At 46.4% G+C, this 20,568-nt stretch overlaps 2 protein-coding genes across 3 annotated transcripts in view; one reads left to right on the forward strand and one right to left on the reverse strand.

Annotated features, from left to right (window-relative positions):
- The window catches only part of LOC134098162 (centrosomal protein of 128 kDa-like), a 33,868-nt gene extending 28,087 nt beyond the window's left edge, over positions 1-5,781 (forward strand). Inside the window, exons 18-23 of one of the 2 annotated variants that reach the window (XM_062551136.1) lie at positions 265-314; positions 1,683-1,706; positions 2,901-2,978; positions 3,263-3,376; positions 4,446-4,554; positions 4,943-5,781. In XM_062551136.1, the coding sequence (XP_062407120.1) occupies positions 265-314; positions 1,683-1,706; positions 2,901-2,978; positions 3,263-3,376; positions 4,446-4,554; positions 4,943-5,046 (479 nt within the window). In that variant the 3' untranslated portion in view covers positions 5,047-5,781. The remainder of the gene's footprint in view (positions 1-264; positions 315-1,682; positions 1,707-2,900; positions 2,979-3,262; positions 3,377-4,445; positions 4,555-4,942) is intronic. The other variant, XM_062551137.1, reaches the window with a different exon arrangement.
- A 4,511-nt stretch (positions 5,782-10,292) lies between these two features.
- LOC134097646 (neurexin-3b) overlaps positions 10,293-20,568 on the reverse strand; it is a 257,163-nt gene continuing 246,887 nt past the window's right edge. Inside the window, exon 21 of the mRNA XM_062550574.1 lies at positions 10,293-13,352. Within this exon, the coding sequence (XP_062406558.1) occupies positions 12,367-13,352 (986 nt within the window). The 3' untranslated portion in view covers positions 10,293-12,366. The remainder of the gene's footprint in view (positions 13,353-20,568) is intronic.

A 20,568-nucleotide genomic window follows, 5' to 3' on the forward strand; every position in this document is an offset into this window, starting at 1 on the left:
CACACACACACACACACACACACACACACACACACAGAGAGACACACACACACACACACACACAGAGAGACACACACACACACACACACACACACACACACACAGAGAGACACACACACACACACACACACACACACACACAGAGAGACACACACACACACACACACACACAGAGAGACATATGCACACAGAGACACACACACACACACACAAGACCCCCACACGGTGAGCTGATGTGTTTGTGTTGTGTTGTGCTGTGTGCAGATCTGCAGGAGAGGAGCAGCAGGAAGGACGAGGAGATGAGGAGCCTGCAGGTCAGCGTGCCCCTCCACACACACACACACACACACACACACACACACACACACACACACACACACACACACCCTCCCCACCACCCCCGCGGTGTGGCCCCCCCAGCCCAGCTCAGGCTATTAACCTCACATCACACACTCTGCCCCTGTTGAGTGCACCCCGTACACCCCCTGCCACACACACACGTGCCTCAACACACACGTACACACAGGTGTGTCAGTGCACACTAAAGACACACAAGCCTCACACACACACACACACCTGCTGCAAACTCAGACTTGCACGCCTCACTGCACATAAAACTCACTCATGCACACACTGCACGGTGGCACCCTCTTCCTACACCACACACCAAGCACACACACATATCCTGCACCACACACACCAAGCACACACACACATCCTGCACATTCACTCTGAATCATAAGGACGTACAGATTTATCTGTGCAGTCTTAGATGCACGCATATTGAATTATTATGGACTTAAATAGCAAGCATACCCATATAAAACTAAGGACTGAGCGACTCGAACGTGAACGATGGGGAAGAATTGTGTGTTTGGAGAGCAAGTTTGGGAGTTTTGAAGATTCCCACTGTCATGAGGTTGAAATGTGAGAGCCGGCACTGTCAGTGCACATGAAAATCTCAATTACGTAAAATCTGAAAGTTTCCTTGTTTCCTCCTCATGTGCCGACAGCCTGTAAACCTGTCACAAAGTTTTGACGCTGGTACCATTCCAAGCACATTAGGGGAGGAAAAAAAAAATCCTGTCAGGAGAAAATAAAACAAAGTATCACACCTTTCTGTTGATTTATATCCAATTGTCACGCGCCGCCCCTACCTACCTGCACACATATTTCCGCTGGTGAAACGGCCTCCCCCTGTCCATGCTTCAGCACTCGCTAGCCAGCAGAGGCCTGCCTGCAATACATCTGTGAAGGCACCTGGCTGCTCACAACTAATATTAATGAGTCTCCTTAGACAGGGGCTGCTGCAGCTCCAGGCAGGAGACACAGGCTCCCAGCGGTGAGCAACCACTGTAATTATGGATGGTGTGCTGTGCTGTGCTGCGGTGTGGCGTGGAGGGAGAGGGGGGGAGGGGGGGAGGGCCCGCATCTCTCCCAGGTGTCCGCTTTGTGATTGATGGATGAGAAACACCTGTGACAGGGGCGTTGAGATCCCGGACGAGCCCCACTAACCCCCCCAGTGTTGTGCTGTGTGGAGGGCGGTGTGGTGCCGAATGATGCTCTCTGTTCATGTTAATGGAATTGTATGAGCCGGTTTATTTGTTATAGTATGCATGGTAATTATGGTAATGGTATTTATGAACCTGTTTCTTGTCCCCCCCGTCTCTTGGTCTCCACAGGATAGAATCTTGGATTTGGAGATGGTAAGACCTGTTTGTTGTTTGTTGGGAAAAAATAAAAATAAAAAATCACTCCTGACTTTCTGAATCAGCTTTATAAATGGCATCAGTCCAGCATGTAAAAAGACTGATCAAAGTGCCTGTGATATTTAGTGCCCCAAGCTTTGCTAGCACAACCTTACAAGATGTCGTTCTCCATGAGCTCCAAAGTCATTAATGCGTTTAAAATAAATGTATCCATTACCTTGAGTGCACAGATCATTTTTTAATGGAGTATATGTTTCAAAGGTAATTTTCATAGTCTTTTTATGGTGAACGCATTACTATTTAATGAAATGAGAATGTGAAAGATGATGGTTCTCCAAAGATAACTTTTTATCGGAGGAACAAGAGATGTCATATTGGCCAGGAGCACTGTACATGATAATTTGAGGATAAGCACTCCTGAATATCCCATGATTACTCACTGGGGGAGGCGTAAGATGCACATTTGTTAAGCGTATCGACAGCCCACATTGACCGGAGAGTGTTTATGTGGCAGGCGGAAAAAAAAAAAAAAAAAACAGCCGCTGGAAAGTCCCACTATCCATCACCATTATGTGCCACGGCTCACTGCCACACATTCAATTAGCTCCGGGAGAACTCCTGGCCTTTAGTTAGGACTCCATCAATTCAAATCATTTTTGCTTACCGCAACAACATATTGGCACTGCATATTGACCCCCTACTCTCCTGTGGGACACCCAGGCAAGTCTGTGGCGCTCTCTCTCTCTCTCTCTCTCTCTCTCTCTCTCTCTCTCTCTCTCTCTCTCTCTCTCTCTCTCTCTCTCTCTCTCTCTCTCTCTCTTCTGCGCACAATAAAGGGATTGGGCCCACTTTAGATTTAGGGTTCTCAGTCACTTTATGCTGAATATTTAATTCAGGTTAATGTACATTTTATATGTCTGCATGGGTTATAAGATTACATTTAAGTGTTAGTGATTTGTAATTATGTGCACTTACAGTATTTGTTATGTACATAATCGTTTATTCCCCACTTAAAATGCTGTTTTAAAAGGACACTGTGGAATTGATGTTGTGAGCTTGACTAGGCTAGCATTTTAAACATAACACATCTCAACTTCCAATTTGCCCGTTTGGTTTTGGCTTTATTTTTATTTTGGTGGGGTGGGTGTTTGAAGAGGGTGCTTTTAAAATAAACTAACCCTTCTCACCCAGAGCACCAGGCTAGCCCTGGATCACCTGGAGTCCGTACCTGACAAGCCCAACCTGATGGAGAACTTCAAGGACCTGGAGGTGAGGGAGCTCATTCACCTCACTGCGTTCTCTGTTTAGCACCTCTCATGTCCTCCTTCCACACCCATCCCACCCACTCCACATCCCACCCCACTCCTGGCCCTCCACCCACCCTATCCTACCCCATCCCACTCCACCCCACCCTATCCTACCCCATCCTACCCCCCCCCCCCCCCCCCCCCCCTCCGTGGGCGAGGCTGGGCTCTCTGCGGTGGAGTGTGTGTGTGTGTGTGTGTGTGTGTGTGTGTGTGTGTGTGCTCAGCGCTGTGCTGGTGTGCCGGCAGGAGTCCCAGCGGCAGCGGGAGGCAGTGGAGCAGCGCTACAGCAAGTACAAGGAGATCGTGGGGGACCTGCAGAACCAGCTGGAGGAGTCCAAGCGCAAGATCCACGAGTACCGCGTAAGCAGAGAGGGTGAAGGCGGAGCGAGAGGCGCAAACGTTCAAACATTTCCGCGTTCTGTTTTCGCAAAGGGGAGGGGGGGGGGGGGGCAAAATCTCCCTTTAAGCAGACCTAGAAAGTGACGTTACATTCAAACTGAACTGCTTGCCAAACTGACAGAGATCGATGTCCCACTATGACGACTTTGCGAAATGCCTCTTTAAGCAGAGAGGAACTGTTGGAATTTTGCTTCCATAGAGATGCATTATGTTGCTCTATCTTGTCAGTAATGAAGGATCTTTGGCGTAAGGCCTCTTTTCATCCCATCGACACCCCCCTCCCGGTAGAAAAAGAGGAACACGTCAATAAAAATAAACCATCACGAGGACTTAAGTAAAACGACTCATTTTGAGAGAGAAGGGAGAGTGTGTATTTAGATTTAAAGGAGGGTGAAGCGTTTGTAATTCCTGACGGCCTCATCATTGCAGTATTTTGCTGCTGATTGCAGTCGGTAAGCAATTTTCCCCCATGGCCTATTCTCGTCTCCACAAAGCCTCTGCGCTCTCTCTCTCTCCTCCGTCTCACATTTAAGTGTTTATTGCATTAGCCTAATAGCAACTTCCTACCAAGGCTTTCACTACCAAAACAAACAGAGCGGAAATTGGCTGTCGAGTCCATTTTCTTTGCCTACAAAACAGACTTCCAATCAAACGAAATGGAAACCCTCCCCAGAGAACGTCAGAAATGTGGGCTAACACTTGAAGTGCACCACACTCTTGGTCCTCTCCTTTAGTGTGTAATAGGTAGAGGTTACAGTAGTTTCACATTCATTTCCTGCCGTTTGTTTTTGCTCTGTACTATTGGTTGTTGTTGTTCATGGAGTTCTTTTTTTTTATCGATCCTACCTTTCATCTTATGTCGATTGAGTCAAGGAGCCTACACTAACTGATATTCTTCCTGCGCTGGAGCAGATACTTGTCTTTTATTCACTGTAGTTGTTGTTGTGTATGTCTGCATGTGTGTACAGTACTTTGTGTGTCAAGTATCTGGACTCTGTATCTCTAAAATAAAGTTCTGTATCACTGGCAGGGTGAGAAGCTGGATGCTACGTCCCGGAGTCTCCAACTAGACGGCCTTTCCTCCTCTTTCCGAGGATACGAGACCTTCCTGTCCAGCACCCTGCTCTCCAGCGCTGCCGGTGAGTCCCATGACACAACACACACACACACACACACACACACACACACACACACACACACACACACACACACTCTCCACAGCACACTTTAGCCACGGCCTAATTTTCCTAAGGTCAAGAGAAAGAATAGGTGGGTCTTTTTTAAAATACCCTTGTGCAGATTAGTCACTAGGAAGTGCATCAGGGGGAAGAGAGCAGCTGAGCAGTTCTGCCCTATTTCTTCTGAGAGAACATTTCAAGTTTGAAGTTTAAAACAAAAAAAGCAGCTGAAAACTTCAGCCGCCACCTGCTCCCCCCTGGATGTAAGAACACTTGACTGTGGTCTTAAACGATTTCAAACGTGTAATTTCCCGATTTCCCGATTGCCCTCCCCTCCACACCATCTCAGCAGCAGGGCCTCGGCGTTTAGGCTCCGCACCCGAGCCGGACTCCACTTTCCTGGCCAGCGACGCCTCCGCCATCAGCACTCGTCCGGAGAGAGCTGGCGTGTGACTCAAGCCCAGCGATCAAACGGCCTTATTGCTGATTGCGTCTCCCCTGGTGGCCTGTCAGCACCCCTTTAGAAACCATGTGGACCATTACCATTACCAACTCCACTCCACTCCACGCCGCACCACTACCTCCATGGCAACAGCTGGCCAGACCAATCAGCGGAACAGGAAGCAGGGTAAAGTGCAGCTCGAGACGAAACCATTAGAGAAGTATTTTTGTAAGGAACGTGATATATGGCATATTTTTTAAATTACCATCAATTACCAGCCCTTTTCCCCTGTAAATTGCCGTCAGTAAGTCGTGTTTCATAACTACATAGCAACACGTTTTTAATGTCAGTATGTAATATGAAATATTTAATGCCATAGCTATGTTTTTGGCCCTGTTGTGATTTCTTTTAAACAGCAAACATCTTTAAACTGTTGTAACTTCTGCCGTAAGTCTCTAGCCGTGTGTATTTGATATCTTCTGGTCTGTGTCGTGTTGATGCAGAGCTGGTGCTAAGTCAGGGTATTTGAATGCCGGACTAATCTCATTTCAAACTGTGGTGCCTTTGGAGCTATGCAAGCGGAAAAGTACTAGCATTTCACTATACATTTTACTGTACGTCTAACACTACTTTGACGGAAATTATTGTTTTGTTTTTTTTATCTAAATATTTTTTAGCATTGATGGTCACTGTTTTATACTATTTTTGTAATTGTCAGTAAAATCCAAAAAAGCTCAAAGATGTTTTTTTTTTTAAATAAATTAATAGAATACATGCAGCTGCATCGTCTCGATGTCTCATTTCCTACGCCTGTCTGAGAAAGGGTACAGTAAGTGCAGTTAACACAAGTTCAGTTTGTGTTTGAAGAAAATGAGGCAAATCTCGATCCAGCTTTTGAAAGACATTTAAGGGAAGAGAGGGGCACTATTGTTAAAACTTGAATCTAGTTGTGTAGTACAGTATGTTGTTTACAAGGAAAAACACACGAACGCCCCACAGACAATAGGAGCACTTGGGATGTGAACTGCGGAGGTGAATGCCTTTGCCTCGCCGCCTCATCTCATCTGTGATATCACCATCACACTCATGGCCTGACTCATTTCCTCCTGAGTCCTGACTGACACCAGTGCCAGGTCCTATTGTCCACGTCTCAGCTGGCCCATGGCGGCCCTGCGCGACAGCGTCCAGCTTTTGTAGTGTGCGCGACGCGTGTGTGCCTTGCGCTCAGCGGTAGGCTAGAGAGATGCGCTATCCACGATATTCCGCAGCCAACAATGGGGGTCGCCATGACACCGAAACGGTTTTCTATTTCCGGCGAAGCTGCATTGTATCTGTTTTAACGTGACGGTTTATGGTGCTTAACATATCATAACGCATATAAAAGTCAACTTTTCTATTTTATATCGGTTATATATGATGTAGTATATACATGCTGAGGGCAGAATTTCGAAAGAAATCTAAGTTGAGGCATAATCTAGTTAGCTACGGAGAACGCACATGTTAACAGAATGAACGGAAGTTGAAAACAGTATCGTAACCATCGCAACGATACATATTTCCGGGTTAAGGAATAAGGTGGATAGTCTCCATCCACCCGCCAGCTGGCACTGGTTTGCCCCCCCCATTCCCAGCCCCCCTCCTCCCAGCCTTCATAATACCAGAGAGGGTTAAAGCGGAGCGAGAGGTGCAAACATTCAAACATTTCCGCGTTCTGTTTTCGCAAAGGGGGTGGGGCGAAATCCCCCTTTAAGCAACCCAGAAAGTGACGTTACATTCAAACTGAACTGCTTGCCAATCTGACAGAGATCGATATCCAACTATGACGACTTTGCGACATGCCTCTTTAAGCAGACAGGAACTGTTTGAATTTTGCTTCCATTGAGATGCATTATGTTGCTCTATCTTGTCAGTAATGAAGTTCTGTGATATCACCATCACACTCATGGCCTGACTCATTTCCTCCTGAGTCCTGACTGACGCCAGTGCCAGGTCCTATTGTCCACCCCTCAGCTGGCCCATGGCGGCCCTGCGCGACAGCGTCCAGCTTTTGTAGTGTGCGCGACGCGCGTGTGCCTTGCGCTCAACGCTAGGCTAGAGAGCTGCGCTATAGTCTCCACCCACCCGCCAGCTGCCACTGGTTTGCCCCCCCCCCCCCCCCCATGCCCAGCCCCCTCCTCCTCCCAGCCTTCATAATATCGCGCTCCCTCTCTCTCCCCCTCTGGCTGGCTTGGCTGGCTGCTCTGGAGCGGGAGCCGGGTCTGTGGTGTGGTGTGGTGTGGAGCCCAGGGAACATGGGCCGCTTCCAGGCGCTCAGGATTCATTGGGATTCCTGTTGAATCCAATTACGCTGCCGCCCCCCCCCCGCTCCACGGAATACATCACTGTCAGCCGCAGCCGGCACCCGCGCACTCACACAGGAGTGTTTGGCATGCTCCTCCTCTGCTCGGTGTCTTTGAATGGTGTTCGCTCCCTTTGTCTACTTTGTGCTCGGAAATCAGGAACTGGAGGTCTCATTTGGCTTGTTTTATGTGTGTGTTTGTGTGTGTGTGTGTGTGTGTGTTTCAGAGTAGCCTCACCTCACTGCCACCTGACGGGTGCATTCGTTGCTCTTCTTCTTCTACAACACATTTACAAACACAAAATAGATAGGACTTTCCCATTCACCTGTGCGGGCACTTGCCCCTTGTGTGAGGTCACATCCTAATGAGCCTCCATGTGCTCTCACCCCAACCATGAACATGCTCTCTGGAACTATTTTCCTTCGATTGAGCCCATCCGAGTATCCCTGCTCCTCGCCAGTGAGCCCATCGAGTACCCCCGCTCCTCGCCAGTGAAGCCCATCCGAGTACCCCCGCTCCTCGCCAGTGAAGCCCATCCGAGTACCCCTGCTCCTCGCCAGTGAAGCCCATCGAGTACCCCTGCTCCTCGCCAGTATCACTTTCAGGCTTCTCCTCTCAAAGCCTCCAGTCTCTGTGCAGCTGTGCAGCGTAGCCCCGGCGCTCTCTCTCTCTCTCTCTCTCTCTCTCTCTCTCTCTCTCTCTCTGCCTGTCTGCTGGAGTCTGTCGCTGCAGCATAAGGGGGCACTGTGGCCACGGCGATAGCGATGGTGTGCTAGAGAGAGCCTGGTGCCAGAGCCACTGCCTGCCTTCACACTGTGCTGCGTGCTGTCGCACCGTTCACCGCTCTCTCCTCTCCTCTGCTTCTGCTCCTCCTGGAAACAGCCTCCATCAGCTGAACGCCGCTTTCAAGTCAGAGGAATTAGGAAGGCCTGGCCGCGAGTGAGGCGGGCGTATTTACAGAGAGGGGATTTGGGTGGGGGGGGGGTGTTTGTAAACAGATTTGTGCACACAGGCCCCAGCAGGAGTTGTGGCTTCCCCCCCCCCCCCCCCCTTTTCCTCAGATGTATGAAAAGCTATGCAGCATATACAGGACATTTTGCATTAAAGCATCATGCCCATCAGTCCTGTTTGTATTTTCTGTATTTTCTTTTCCTTCCTCACTCTGGAGTTCTGCGGTTCCTATTATGATGTGTGCCCGCCCGCCTGCCTGTGCCCTGGCTGTGTGAGAGGTCTGTGGCCTTTCTTTCTGCGGGCAGCGTGGGTCAGATTGCCTCATATTTTACCCGTCACATCTCATCAGCGTCAGCTACGCTCCGCGTCCTTGCCGTCCTCTGGCCAGCTGCGCGCTTAAGGCTGGGATCACCGCTGCTCTGGGGTCAGTTTGGTCAGTTTGGCTGCGGAGAGAGAATGTGTGTAGAGAGAGAGGAACCACCATTCGCTTTCTCTCATTACACGCCGCTATTGAAAATTGCTCCTTTTTGTTATTATTTAAATGTTTCACCCATAGGGTACTGGTGGACCTCTGCATGTATGTTAGGAAATGTGGATTAAAAATGTTTCCACCTTTTGTTGCAAATATTGGATTGTGAAAAGAAGCAGACCAAATTTCACAGTGACGGTGATATATTTTACATGCTCTCCTGATTGATTAAGATCATGAAATGAATAGAAAAATCCCATCCCTGAAGCTAATTACTGTGCGCTGACGTCACAGGCTTGCACTAGAATAGTGTGAGGGATTTTTTTTTTGGCTGAGCTCATCGATCACTAGTGTCAACCATTCAGTTCATACTGTACATGCAGAATATAATCTATAAATTCTAATTCTCGAGGGAGCGAAGCTCTGGGCAAATATGGAGGTTAGTGGTCATTAAAGTTTGGCCGCTAGAGACTTTGTACGAGTTCCGGAACATTTAGCAGCTCCGCTCATGGCTGTAGGGGAGAGCTGGTGCTCTGCATAACTCACACAATATTGACGAATGGCGAATTGAATTCCTGTAAAACATCTCGCATCGATGGCAATCTTTCTCTTCTGTTTGTCGAGCCAGCAACATAAAACAGGCTGTACTTATTTGAGATTCGATAGCGAGAGCAATCCTCCTAAAGAATTTACAGCGAGCTCAAAAATACCTTAGTCCTTAGTTTGAGAGTGTGTTTACATCTGTGTGTGTGTGTGTGTGTGTGTGTGTGTGTTTCCGTGAAAAAAGAAAGTTGTTCTGTAACACTCCACTGCTGACGTGTGTCACGGATGAATGTGTTTCCCTTCTGATTGCCGTGTGCCCTGAGCAGGATCCAAGGCTGGTACCCGGCCAGCAAGCACCAGAGAAATGGAGAAATCGCCCGGTGCTCAGTGGGCCATTTCTGTGGAACGAGATTGGTGTCAAAATGTTCTTGGAAGTGGTTGAGGACCACTTGACCAATACACAATTCATAACCTAGCCATATGGCTGAGCCAGTCTAATCTCCCTGAATTCCAGCACAGATGTGGCACACTGTCTGCCCAGACACATTTCCCTGCTGTTCCCCCATTTTGGAGGCCATCGGTCGGTGGACCAGACCTCTGCTACTGCGGCAGTGGAGAGGCCAAAGTGAGAGGCATGTTACGCAGACTGTGGTGCATTCAGTAGGACTGTATTACTCTTTACAAAACAAACACAGCGTTCAGTCACATGGGGCGTGGGGTGGATTTAGTTTGGTTCAGTGATCAGGTCTCACTGACTCAGTTCCTCTGCTTTACCCCCACATGCCTCTGATTTTGAAACCATCTCAGCATGAAAATAGGGTTTTTAATTATTAAAGACCGAAGAATACTAGTTAGGATTGGAACAGATGTTTTGAATATTTTTAGTGGTCTACTATATGTAGATGTGGGTTAATGTTTCCTTAACCGAACGAACCACAACCATCATATGCTAATGTTGTGAAAACTCTGGGAAGAACATTTTATTGCTGGATGTAACCTAAACTCAAAAATAGGGAAAAACAATAATGGATGAATAAAAAAAACATCAACACAATCAAAATGAATGTACACACTGATTTTGAATTTCCTTCAAAAAAATGTGACATGAACAGAAAACGTTTCAATGACTTAAAAATAAAATCCCACATATTTGCCAGCACGAACAGTTATAAAATGAATAACCAAATAAGAAGAACTGCACAATAAAAGTTGAACATGAAAGAATAAAATGAAAGCACATACAGTGAACTGGACAGAACATGGACAGACACCGAACAATTCATCCTGTACCTCAGTAAACGTATCGGCACTCTGCAACCAACTCCATCATAGTCCATCTTTATTATTTTAAATTTTTCTTAACCCCTTTTTAAATAAAAAAATAAAGAACAATAAAGTAACAAATGATACGTAGGCCGTGGTACAACGGAGGAGGGCGTTGATCTATTAATTGACAGCTTCCAGTAGTCAAATATTCATGCGACTAGAAACACCATCCAGAAAGACTAGATTGCTAACCTAACAACATTTCGCCGCTCTTTACAAACGAAACGAAAAAAAAAAAAAAAAAAAAAGCATATGCAATGCTTGCTCAAATCTGATTTCACACGGAAATTAAATCATTTTTGTCATGAACTACACTGATAAATTAGGCCCGATGTTCTTTCTGTACAGAGTAGTTTTAAAAAAAGAAAACAATAAAACGCAAATGTTATGTACAGTATTGACCTACAAAGTACAACGGCAATAATGTAATAAAATATGTAAACATATCTGTTGTTTGACACAGTTGACTGTGACAACATGAAATTCACACTTTTTTCACATTGGATCCTCGCACCATCTTCCCCGGTATTGTTTTGACATTGACATTTCATTCATCCTACAGACATGATGGTATAGTTTCAGTCGCAGCAGTTCCAAAAGGATGAGAAAGGGGGGTAGGGAAAATTATGCAACACATAATGTAGCAAAGTACAGAGACAAGTGCTTTTAAAAAAATACACATTCAAACAGAAAATATACCAAGAAATGTCACCTTTGTCTTATACACACTTTAAAAAAAATCTTGTTTTTTTTTCCCGTGACTGATCTGACCTGGCATTTCTTATAAGAAATCAATCTCGATGCCTTGTGTGGCTGCCAAACCCTTTCTCCTGACCAGTAGAAAGAAAGTGACCCCTAATCCTGCATCCAAACAGAAGAAATCTGACAAACTGATACATTGCCAATACTTAAATTGAGAACTGCACTGTTATATCTGTCATGACAGTATACACTCTTCCCATCAAAATATATCTGTATATATTTTTTAATAGTGAAAAACGAGACAAAACAAATAAAAATCAGAAAAAGAAATCAACAAAAAATGAGTGTGATGACTCGATCATCACACTCTGCATCTTATTCTTCTTCAGTGGGAATTGAGCTTTTTTTCTATGGCAAATTGTGCTCACTTTTGCATTTTTGTTTAACATCAGTTCTAATCCTCTTCACTTCCTCGCTCCTCTCTCTGCAGAAGACGCCAGCATTGTATCACACACATTTCACATGCATGCCCAAAATGGCTGATGATCGTTGTTGTATTTTACAGAGTTACAATGGACAAGGTTTTTTTTTTTGTACTTTTCTTTTTTTTTTTATGTGGTCCGTTTTTGTTACTTTTGATGCCAAGGATCAAAGATCTCTTGAAAGTCACTCGGGGATAAACAATGTAACAATGAGATATTTTACACTGCCAACTTCTGCGACCAGACCAACCAACCACAAGGTAACAAAGGTCCTCAATGTGCCTATTTGCCTTCTCCATATGCTTACCATAGTAAGTGTGCTTGAGATCACAGTACATCATTGTTCAGTGACTCATCAGTTTTGGGAGTTCTCAGTGGGCTTTTAAAGTGAAATTGTAGCTCCCAAATGTGGTAACTGCCATTTTTTTTTACTCACGTTTTGGTTCCACCTGTTTGTTTTACTAATACCACACTGCTCTTATAGTCCACTGTTGAGCTATTGAACTGGTTTGTTTTTTTTTATACATAATACTCCTTGTCCTTGTCTTTTGTTCTCTTGTTGTTGGCACCCTTGGCACTGGACTGCTTGTCTTTTACCACTGCCCCGTTGGTCTGTGCAGAGTTGCTGATGTAGTTCCGTGTCTCGTCCACCTGGTACGAGCCTTCGTCCCGGTTGCGGTACTTGTACATGGCGTAGAGGAGGATGAGGATGCAGAGGGCGGCGGCCGACACGATGCCCACCACCATGCCCGTGGTGCTGCTGGACTCGCGGATGACTTCCGAGGCGCCGGGGGGCACCCGCCGGATCCCCGGCATGGTGGGTAGCGGGTTGGGCACGTTGCGCAGCATGGGCGAGGTGATGAGCGGGCCGCGGGGCTTGGTGCCGTCCACGTCGTAGGCCGTGGGCAGCGGGAGCAGGACTATGTCCGTCTGCGGCGGCGGCGGCGGGGGTTTGACCTCGCGGTTGTTCATTTTGCCGGCGGGGATTTTGGGCGGTGTCTCGGACGACGGCGCGGCGGACGCCACCGTGGTGGTGCTCCGGAGGTCGGGCAGCGCGGGGGGCACGGCCGTAGTCCTGCCGACCTCAGGAGCCACGCTAGGCCTAAAGTCCTTGGCCTCCCACTTGGGTGCGTGGGCTTTGTAGCCGCCATCATAGGCCGACGTGGTCAAGATCTTATCTGTTACCAGGGAGAAGGTGGTGTAAAAATCTTCATCGTCAGTCGGGGGCAGGCTGGAGTCGAACGCCTCCCCTGAGCCAAACCCCGATATCACCAAGCCATCACCATCATCATCACCATCATCATCATCATCACAATCATCGCTGCCTCGGTCCGACAAGCAAGGTACCCCCGCCTCAGTAGGAATGGACAGGGACTCTTTGGTGGTCTCGATAATGGTGAGGACAGGGCGTAGGGTTGGGGGAAGGGGGATGTAGGGAGCACGGGTGGAGACAAGAGGGATATCTAAGGGATCCTCTACTAGAACGGGGATGACTAACTCCCCTCCTGTGGGACAAAGGGAGAGAGAGACAAAGACACAGTGTTAGAGGACGGCCAAACTGTACACAACAATCCACACTTTACACAAAAAACACACCAAACAGAAAGACCAAAGCAAAAAAATGACAAATCAAAGGTAAACAAACAATGACCAAAAACCACTATTCTACACAAATGCAAAATCCACACACCTGCACAAATAAAGTTCAAACAGAAAATAATGCGGAAAGGTTTAGAAAATAAATAAAAATACGCATCAAAAGGCTTCAAGGGATATGTAAGGTATTGTGCCTAAATGTAACTAATATCGCCCTGCAACTGCAAACTAGAGACTATCAGTTGGAGTACTACATGTAACTCCAAAATGGCAGCTACAAAACAACACCAGGCATTATACTATCTACATAGGCCTATTAAAACAAATAATTACTGAATGGAACATTTAATCTCATGAATCTTTATCAATCTTATTCCATGTACATCATGTACTACATTTACAATACATTTATTTGATTTACATTTTAAAATACTATTATATATGTTGTTGAAGTCTATATCTGTGCATGAACTACTTAGTAACTACTTAGTACAAGCCACTTTTTGCCACTTTTATGTAGAACGTATAGATATGTATGTCACCAAGAACTCCTTAATTCTAGAGGCCTGAGGGGTTATTAGGTGTGTTGGTAGCCTCTCAGGACTGTTGTTCCTTACCTCCTAGCTCTGTTGTTGTGTGGTCTAAAGTACCTGTACACATGGGGCTAGCCTTCGCTCACTCTTCACAAAACCGACTGGGCAGGTTCCCTCACAGACCCTAGTCTTTTGCCTTTTGACAGGTCTTATGCGGTAACCACAATGGCATTTGGTCAGAAAATACGTCAACAACACCTGAATGTTCAGTAATATGTAGAATCAAATTTTGTTGTTTATGTTTTTTTTTATGTGAACTAGGTTGCCGTGGTGTTTCTTACTTGCATTAGAAAAGCGATCCTTAGTCTCAACTTTTAAAACACTTTTTGTTTTAATTACATTGAGTTATGCGACTATAAAAACATTCAGATGGTCATTGATACTATTCCAACCGTTTGCCATAGTGTCCAGCTTACACACTGCAAAGGCTTACAAACAAAGGGCACTACAAGGCAAAGCAAATGTCTAAGAAGGAAAGGAAAAGAAAAACAGAAGTTCAACGTAACAGAACAGAAATGCAATGCAAAACAAATCAACAACCAAACTCAAAGCAAAACCTGGAAACATTCGCAAACCATAGGCACAGATTGAAAAAGGGTTAGTAAATACGATTAAAAGAAAATCAAAACTAGTCAGTTTTGAAAATAAAAATAATAAGAGCCAATGAAAAAAAAGTACTCATCAAAGGAAGGAAGCATACCATATTTTTGTAACTTACATCAACAAATTGCCCGCATGATTTTGGCAGGAAGAAAAAAATTTACAAAAAGAAAGTTGTGTAAGAATGCCTTTTGGACAAGTGTGGTTAGTTTGTGAGATTGTTGTGATTAAGCAGTACTTTAGTTTATTTTTTAAAACGATCTCTCTCTTGACAGGATGGTACTGGGAGGCAACAACACATACATCCACACACCATGACATGAAAAATAAACTTCACCATTCTGTTAATTGGTTATTTTTTCCTCTTTCTTCTGATAAATAACTTTTTTACAAAATGAAAACTGTACATCTATCATATTTTAATAGATAATCTCCATTTTTTTTGCATCAGATATTTAAATCTGATTATTAAATCTTTTTATAATGTATTATTTATTTATTCTTTTTTTTTTTTCCTTGACATTAAAATGTTCTTTTTATTTTGAAGAAATGTATGACTGTACATATATCATCGCTAAAGTTTTTGGGGAAGTGAGGGCCAGGAGGGAGGGGGTGGGGGTGGGGTGGGGGAGGGGGAGGGAGAAGGACCTATGAACATACTAGGTAGGAAATGACAAAGATGGGTGAGAACGTGTACATCAGTTGCCATGTCCACGTAAAGGCGGCACGAAGCGGTCGGGCTGCGTTAGAGCTTTTAGCTGTAAGGAAGGGATGGGGATATACACACAATGAGCATATACATGCCCATCGACAAGAGAAAAAAACAGCACTCTCAACACTGACAAGTCTTACAAACCCTAAGCTGCAACTTCTTCACCATGCAGTTTACGTTTTTTTTTTAATTTTTCTTTTTTTTAACACAATTCATCCGGTCAATTGAGTTCTACTTTTTGAAGGAGAAGTGATCAACTGCAGATCTTGAACTTTTTAGAAAGAAGATAGTGGTGAGGGCTTAAATTGGACTGTCCTCCTCTATTTCATTCTTGATGAACTGAGAAAGTTTGGAAGTTTTAGAGTAGCCAATCGGTAATTTGAATTTGGAGTTGTCGATAGAGCCAATCAAATGAACATACACCATCCATCAAGAAGAAAGAGAGAAAGAGACCAAGACAGGAATAACAGTGTATATGTTTATCACATAATTGCCATATTTAAATCATCATAAACCATTAATGTTCATTTCTTATTACTTTATAGAAATCAGAACAACATAAATATATATACACACACACATATGCATATGCATATATACGTATTTTAACACACAAGCACGTTTTTAGGAAAGAAAAAATGGACATAATTTTGCGACTCACACTATCAAGGGGGAGGAACAACCAGAAAGCACACACTGAGGTTAACAAAAGGAGAGGAGGGACACACTGACTTATCACGGTCACCACCTTCAGCAACTAATAATCACAAGGATTATCAATTGTCTCCAGTGTTTTTTGTGTGTTTACACGGTTTACAAAAACGTGTGTTAGTACTGTACGTTAATAAAGACAGGACAGGGGTGCAGTCTGGATGTACGTCTTGGAGGGGAAGGAAAGGATTTGTTTTTTAAAATTTGTTTGTTTGCTTTGTTTAATTTCATTTTGTTTGGGATTTTCACTGCAAGGTTAAACCATGCTCTGAATAAGTTGCATTTAGGGAGAGTAGAATAATGTCAAGGCAAGCTGGGATCTACAGGACTGGCTCACGCGTCCCACTCCAAAGGAGTGCCAAGGGCTGTGGGCTGTATCATTAGACAAGCACTGTTTAGTTGGACACAAGTAAGACAAACAACCAGACCCAATTTACATTGTCACCTAATTAATTGTGTTATCACATTATTACAGCTAACTTCTGGGAAATTTAATAGGTCTTTAAAAATGTTAATTTTAAGTTTAAATATTTGATCTTGTGTCATTATATAACCAACAGCCTTCGCTAGACAGATAAAACACTATTCCAAGGAATTCCACAAGAGGACATGAGCAACTATTCATTCAGAAACTGATGAACTGTGTGCTGTCTGCACTATTCACTCTAGGTCACATGTCTCTGGATGGACACTGTATATTATATATAATAACCGTACATCTACTTCTGTTCTCTGCTCCCCCCCCCCCCCCGCCCCCCCCGTTCTGAGTTGGGTTGATGTTGTGCGATGTCTCTCTATTACATGGGATTGTTTCCTTGCCAGCTTCGCCTACAGTATGTGCTTATTCTCCGAGGAGCTCGTGGACCGCAGGCACACCTAAGCCCCATGAGACCGTGCTAATTGGAAATTGTGATACATAACGAGGTTCAAACTAAATTGAACGGAATTGATCTCAGGAGCTTGATTGTTCAGTTGCTGTACGGGGGGTGCGCTGTTTTGCAGTCTGCACCCACTCGACTGACACGGCACATAATTAATTAACAATCGACGACAGGGGCCGGCTGAATGGATGAAAGCAGGCTATTGACTTGATGACAATCTCTTGATGGCAAACACACCCATGGCAGTGGTGGAGACCGTTCAGTGTGCTGCGGAACTGTGCCATGGGAATGGCCGTGTGCACTTGCTTATCAAGTCCCGCTGGTTTTAAAAGGCTGAATCTACCAGATCCAGTCTGTTGGTGTGTTTAGCCTGATACAGGCATGGTTCAGCGATTCACAACAGAGTTGACTATCGAGCCGGCTGGAGCCGTACAGAGTAAGTCATGTCAACAGTGATTTTCTCTCTCTCTCTCTCTCTCTCTCTCTCTCTCTCTCTCAAAATTCACAAAGCTTCTCTCCGTTATCATGAGCTTTGTTTGCCAGAGGGTTGCACTGGTGTCTCAAAGCACTCCACCTTGTGTTAGCTTTGCTGCTAAGTCAACACGTCGCCTGCATGGCAACATAGCACCCTGGTCACACACGCTGCGGTTACGGTGCGGGCTGGAGAGGAATGGGACATAGGAGCACTCTGTATTCATACACAATTTAATCCCATATTAGCTCTTGAGCAAGCACCACTAATGTTGACTGTGTTTAATTCCTGATCAAACAGGAAGCCATCCTTCTCTGTGTTTGTTCAGTCACAACTGCTTTGTTTTTTTTTTTCAAACTAAAGCCAATGAAGTTCTGCTATTCTTACCAGGACAGCTTTGGAGCAAATTCCTGATAGCTCAATTTGTCTTTCCCCTGAAACCGAACACTTCAGGGATATATCTCTTAAAGTTGTCTCTTAAGTGCAAATGGCACCTATCCCCTGGTGTGCTCGGTCACGCGGTGTGAAAATGTCACCATGTCAACAGGAGGTGCGCTACGGCACATTTGCATCACATGTGCGGCAGCTGCACAGCCACCCAATCCTGCGGAGCACACCAAGGGGTTGGACTGCTCAGTCCCCAGGAGCAGGAGCTTGTCTCCAGGCACAGCCTGCCATCCGCACTCTATTCTCAGGACCAGGCGGCTGTTTATCGAGGCTCCAAAGCGTCGATGAATGGCCCGGTTGCGTTTGTGTGTGTGTGTGTGTGTGTGTGTGTGTGTGTGTGTGTGTGTGTGGATGTTTCTGCTGGGGTTTAACTCCCTGATCCTGTGAAAGGGATGCCAGGACCCTGGCCTTGCTGTGCAGAAAAAGAAAGGAGCAGAGTATCCCCTTTTGTGGTGGAGAAGTGTGTGTGTGCGCCAGACCAAAGCCTTCTCCTGCTGCTGCTGCACATCGCTTCACCTGAGCCTAAGCTTTTGGAGAGTGGGTTGGAGATTACCCCCCCCAACACACACACACACACACACACACACACACGAACACACACACACACACACACACACTAGCACCATGTGAGGGGGCACATGAGATTATCATAGGGATAGCACACGTAGGGCTGCCACTGTCAGCACACCGTGCAGCCATGCAGGGCATGTGACACCCCACACTCTGGCTCTGGGGGTCAGAGACGCGCGTGGCCAGCGCCTGTCCAGCCTGCTGGGGCCTCACGCTGACCACTGGGGCCTCACGCTGACCACTGGGGCCTCACACTGACCACTGGGGCCTCACACTGACTGACCACTGGGGCCTCACACTGACTGACCACTGGGGCCTCACACTGACTGACCACTGGGGCCTCACACTGACCACTGGGGCAGCGCCTGTCCAGCCTGCTGGGGCCTCACACTGACCACTCGGGCAGCGCCGCAGAGGGGAAACAGCAGGGCTTGTCACCGGCACAAGCTGTGTGAGGAATGGGGCTCTCGCCGCTTCAGAGGCTGAGGCCATGGCACAGTGGTGTGTGTGTGTGTCCAAGTCTAAGTCCACTTACTGCAGAGCAGTGTGTGTGTGAGTGTGTGTATTTTGTTGGCGTAGAGAGGGCGGTGTGTTTGATATGCCATGTTGCAGACTGCTGGTAATCCTTCAGTGTGTCCCTGGGTGTGCCCCCCCACTCTTAGACTGGCATCCTTGGGAGGCGAGCCGTGAGGCCTCTCCTACGCGGCCGGCTTGATTTGTCGGGGGCGAGTCACTTTGACTCGGCTCGCCTCCCCCTGCGCACTTCACACACACACACACACACACACACACACACACACACACACACACGTCATCCGGATAAGCCCCTGTAACTGATCTGAGACCAGCGGCGCGACGACAGCAGGCGCGACGGGGCCTGACGAGAGGCGACGCGACTCATGCGCCGTGTGAGGGATGCGTTGGGAGAGTCGCCTCACATCCTTTACAACTCAGAGCCCACTCATCGGCTGTCTCCCTCCATCCCTCTCTTCTCTCCCTCCGTCCCTCTCTTCTTTCCCTCCATCCCTCTTTTCTTTCCCTCCATCCCTCTCTTCTCTCCCTCCGTCCCTCTCTTCTTTCCCTCCATCCCTTTCTTCTTTCCCTCCATCCCTTTCTTCTTTCCCTCCATCCCTCTCTTCTCTCCCTCATCCCTCCCATCTGTCCCTCCATCCCTCTCTTCTCTCCCTCCCTCCATCCCTATCTTCTCTCCCTCCCTCCCTCTCGTCTGTCCCTCCATCCCTCTCTTCTCTCCCTCCGTCCCTCTCTTTCCCTCCATCCCTCTCTTCTCTCCCTCCATCCCTCTCTTCTCTCCCTCCCTCCCTCCATCCCCCCCTCTCCTCCTCCTCCTCCTCCTCCGAGCCCCCATGGCCACACGTTCAGCCGTCTGAGGGCAAAATTGTTAATCATTACCTCACACCCTAATGGCATTTCAGCCAGCCCTTGGGATCAGCTACCGCACAACTGTGTGTGTGTGTGTGTGTGTGTGTGTCCCCTTTAACTCCAATACAAGGTTACTTGGAGTTTACAACTCATCGAAGACCAACCCAGGCAGTAAAACTGATGGTGAGAATTCATCGACAAACTGTCTGGGGCTGCGAGGACGAAATCCGTTGCGCTCGCAGACTCGTATCTCGGTGAGCCGTCCGATTAATAATTTGACGTGACAGGCCGAGTGTTCATTAGGAGCGCATTAAGATGTACTAATGGTCAACCGTAATGAGCGCCTCAGAGACGTTTCACTGGGCAGGACTCGTCTCCACGGATGTCTCAATGCTTTCTGCACTGAACCACAGAGAGAGAGAGAGAGAGAGAGAGATGCGGCTTGCACATTCATTTGCATTATATAACAGCATAGGGAGATTTCCAGGAGATAGTGCTTATTAAATAAATGGTTTGCTCATTTTTTGCTCTGTTTTTTTTTTTTTTTTTTGCTTCCTCTCTTCCTGACCTTCCCTCCCGTTTGTAAGCCCTCTTGTGGAATCCCCTCTGGATCAAGGGTAGGTCAAAACAGTTTGTACTCGACACAGAACACAGTCATGAGACGCAGTATTGCAAGACACAGACAAACGTAAGATAGGTACAGTAAAAAACACACACACACACGTACACACACAGAGCACGCACGAGAACACAAGCACG

This window comes from Sardina pilchardus, chromosome 12 (genome assembly GCF_963854185.1).
Source record: "Sardina pilchardus chromosome 12, fSarPil1.1, whole genome shotgun sequence".
Lineage (NCBI taxonomy): Eukaryota > Metazoa > Chordata > Actinopteri > Clupeiformes > Clupeidae > Sardina > Sardina pilchardus.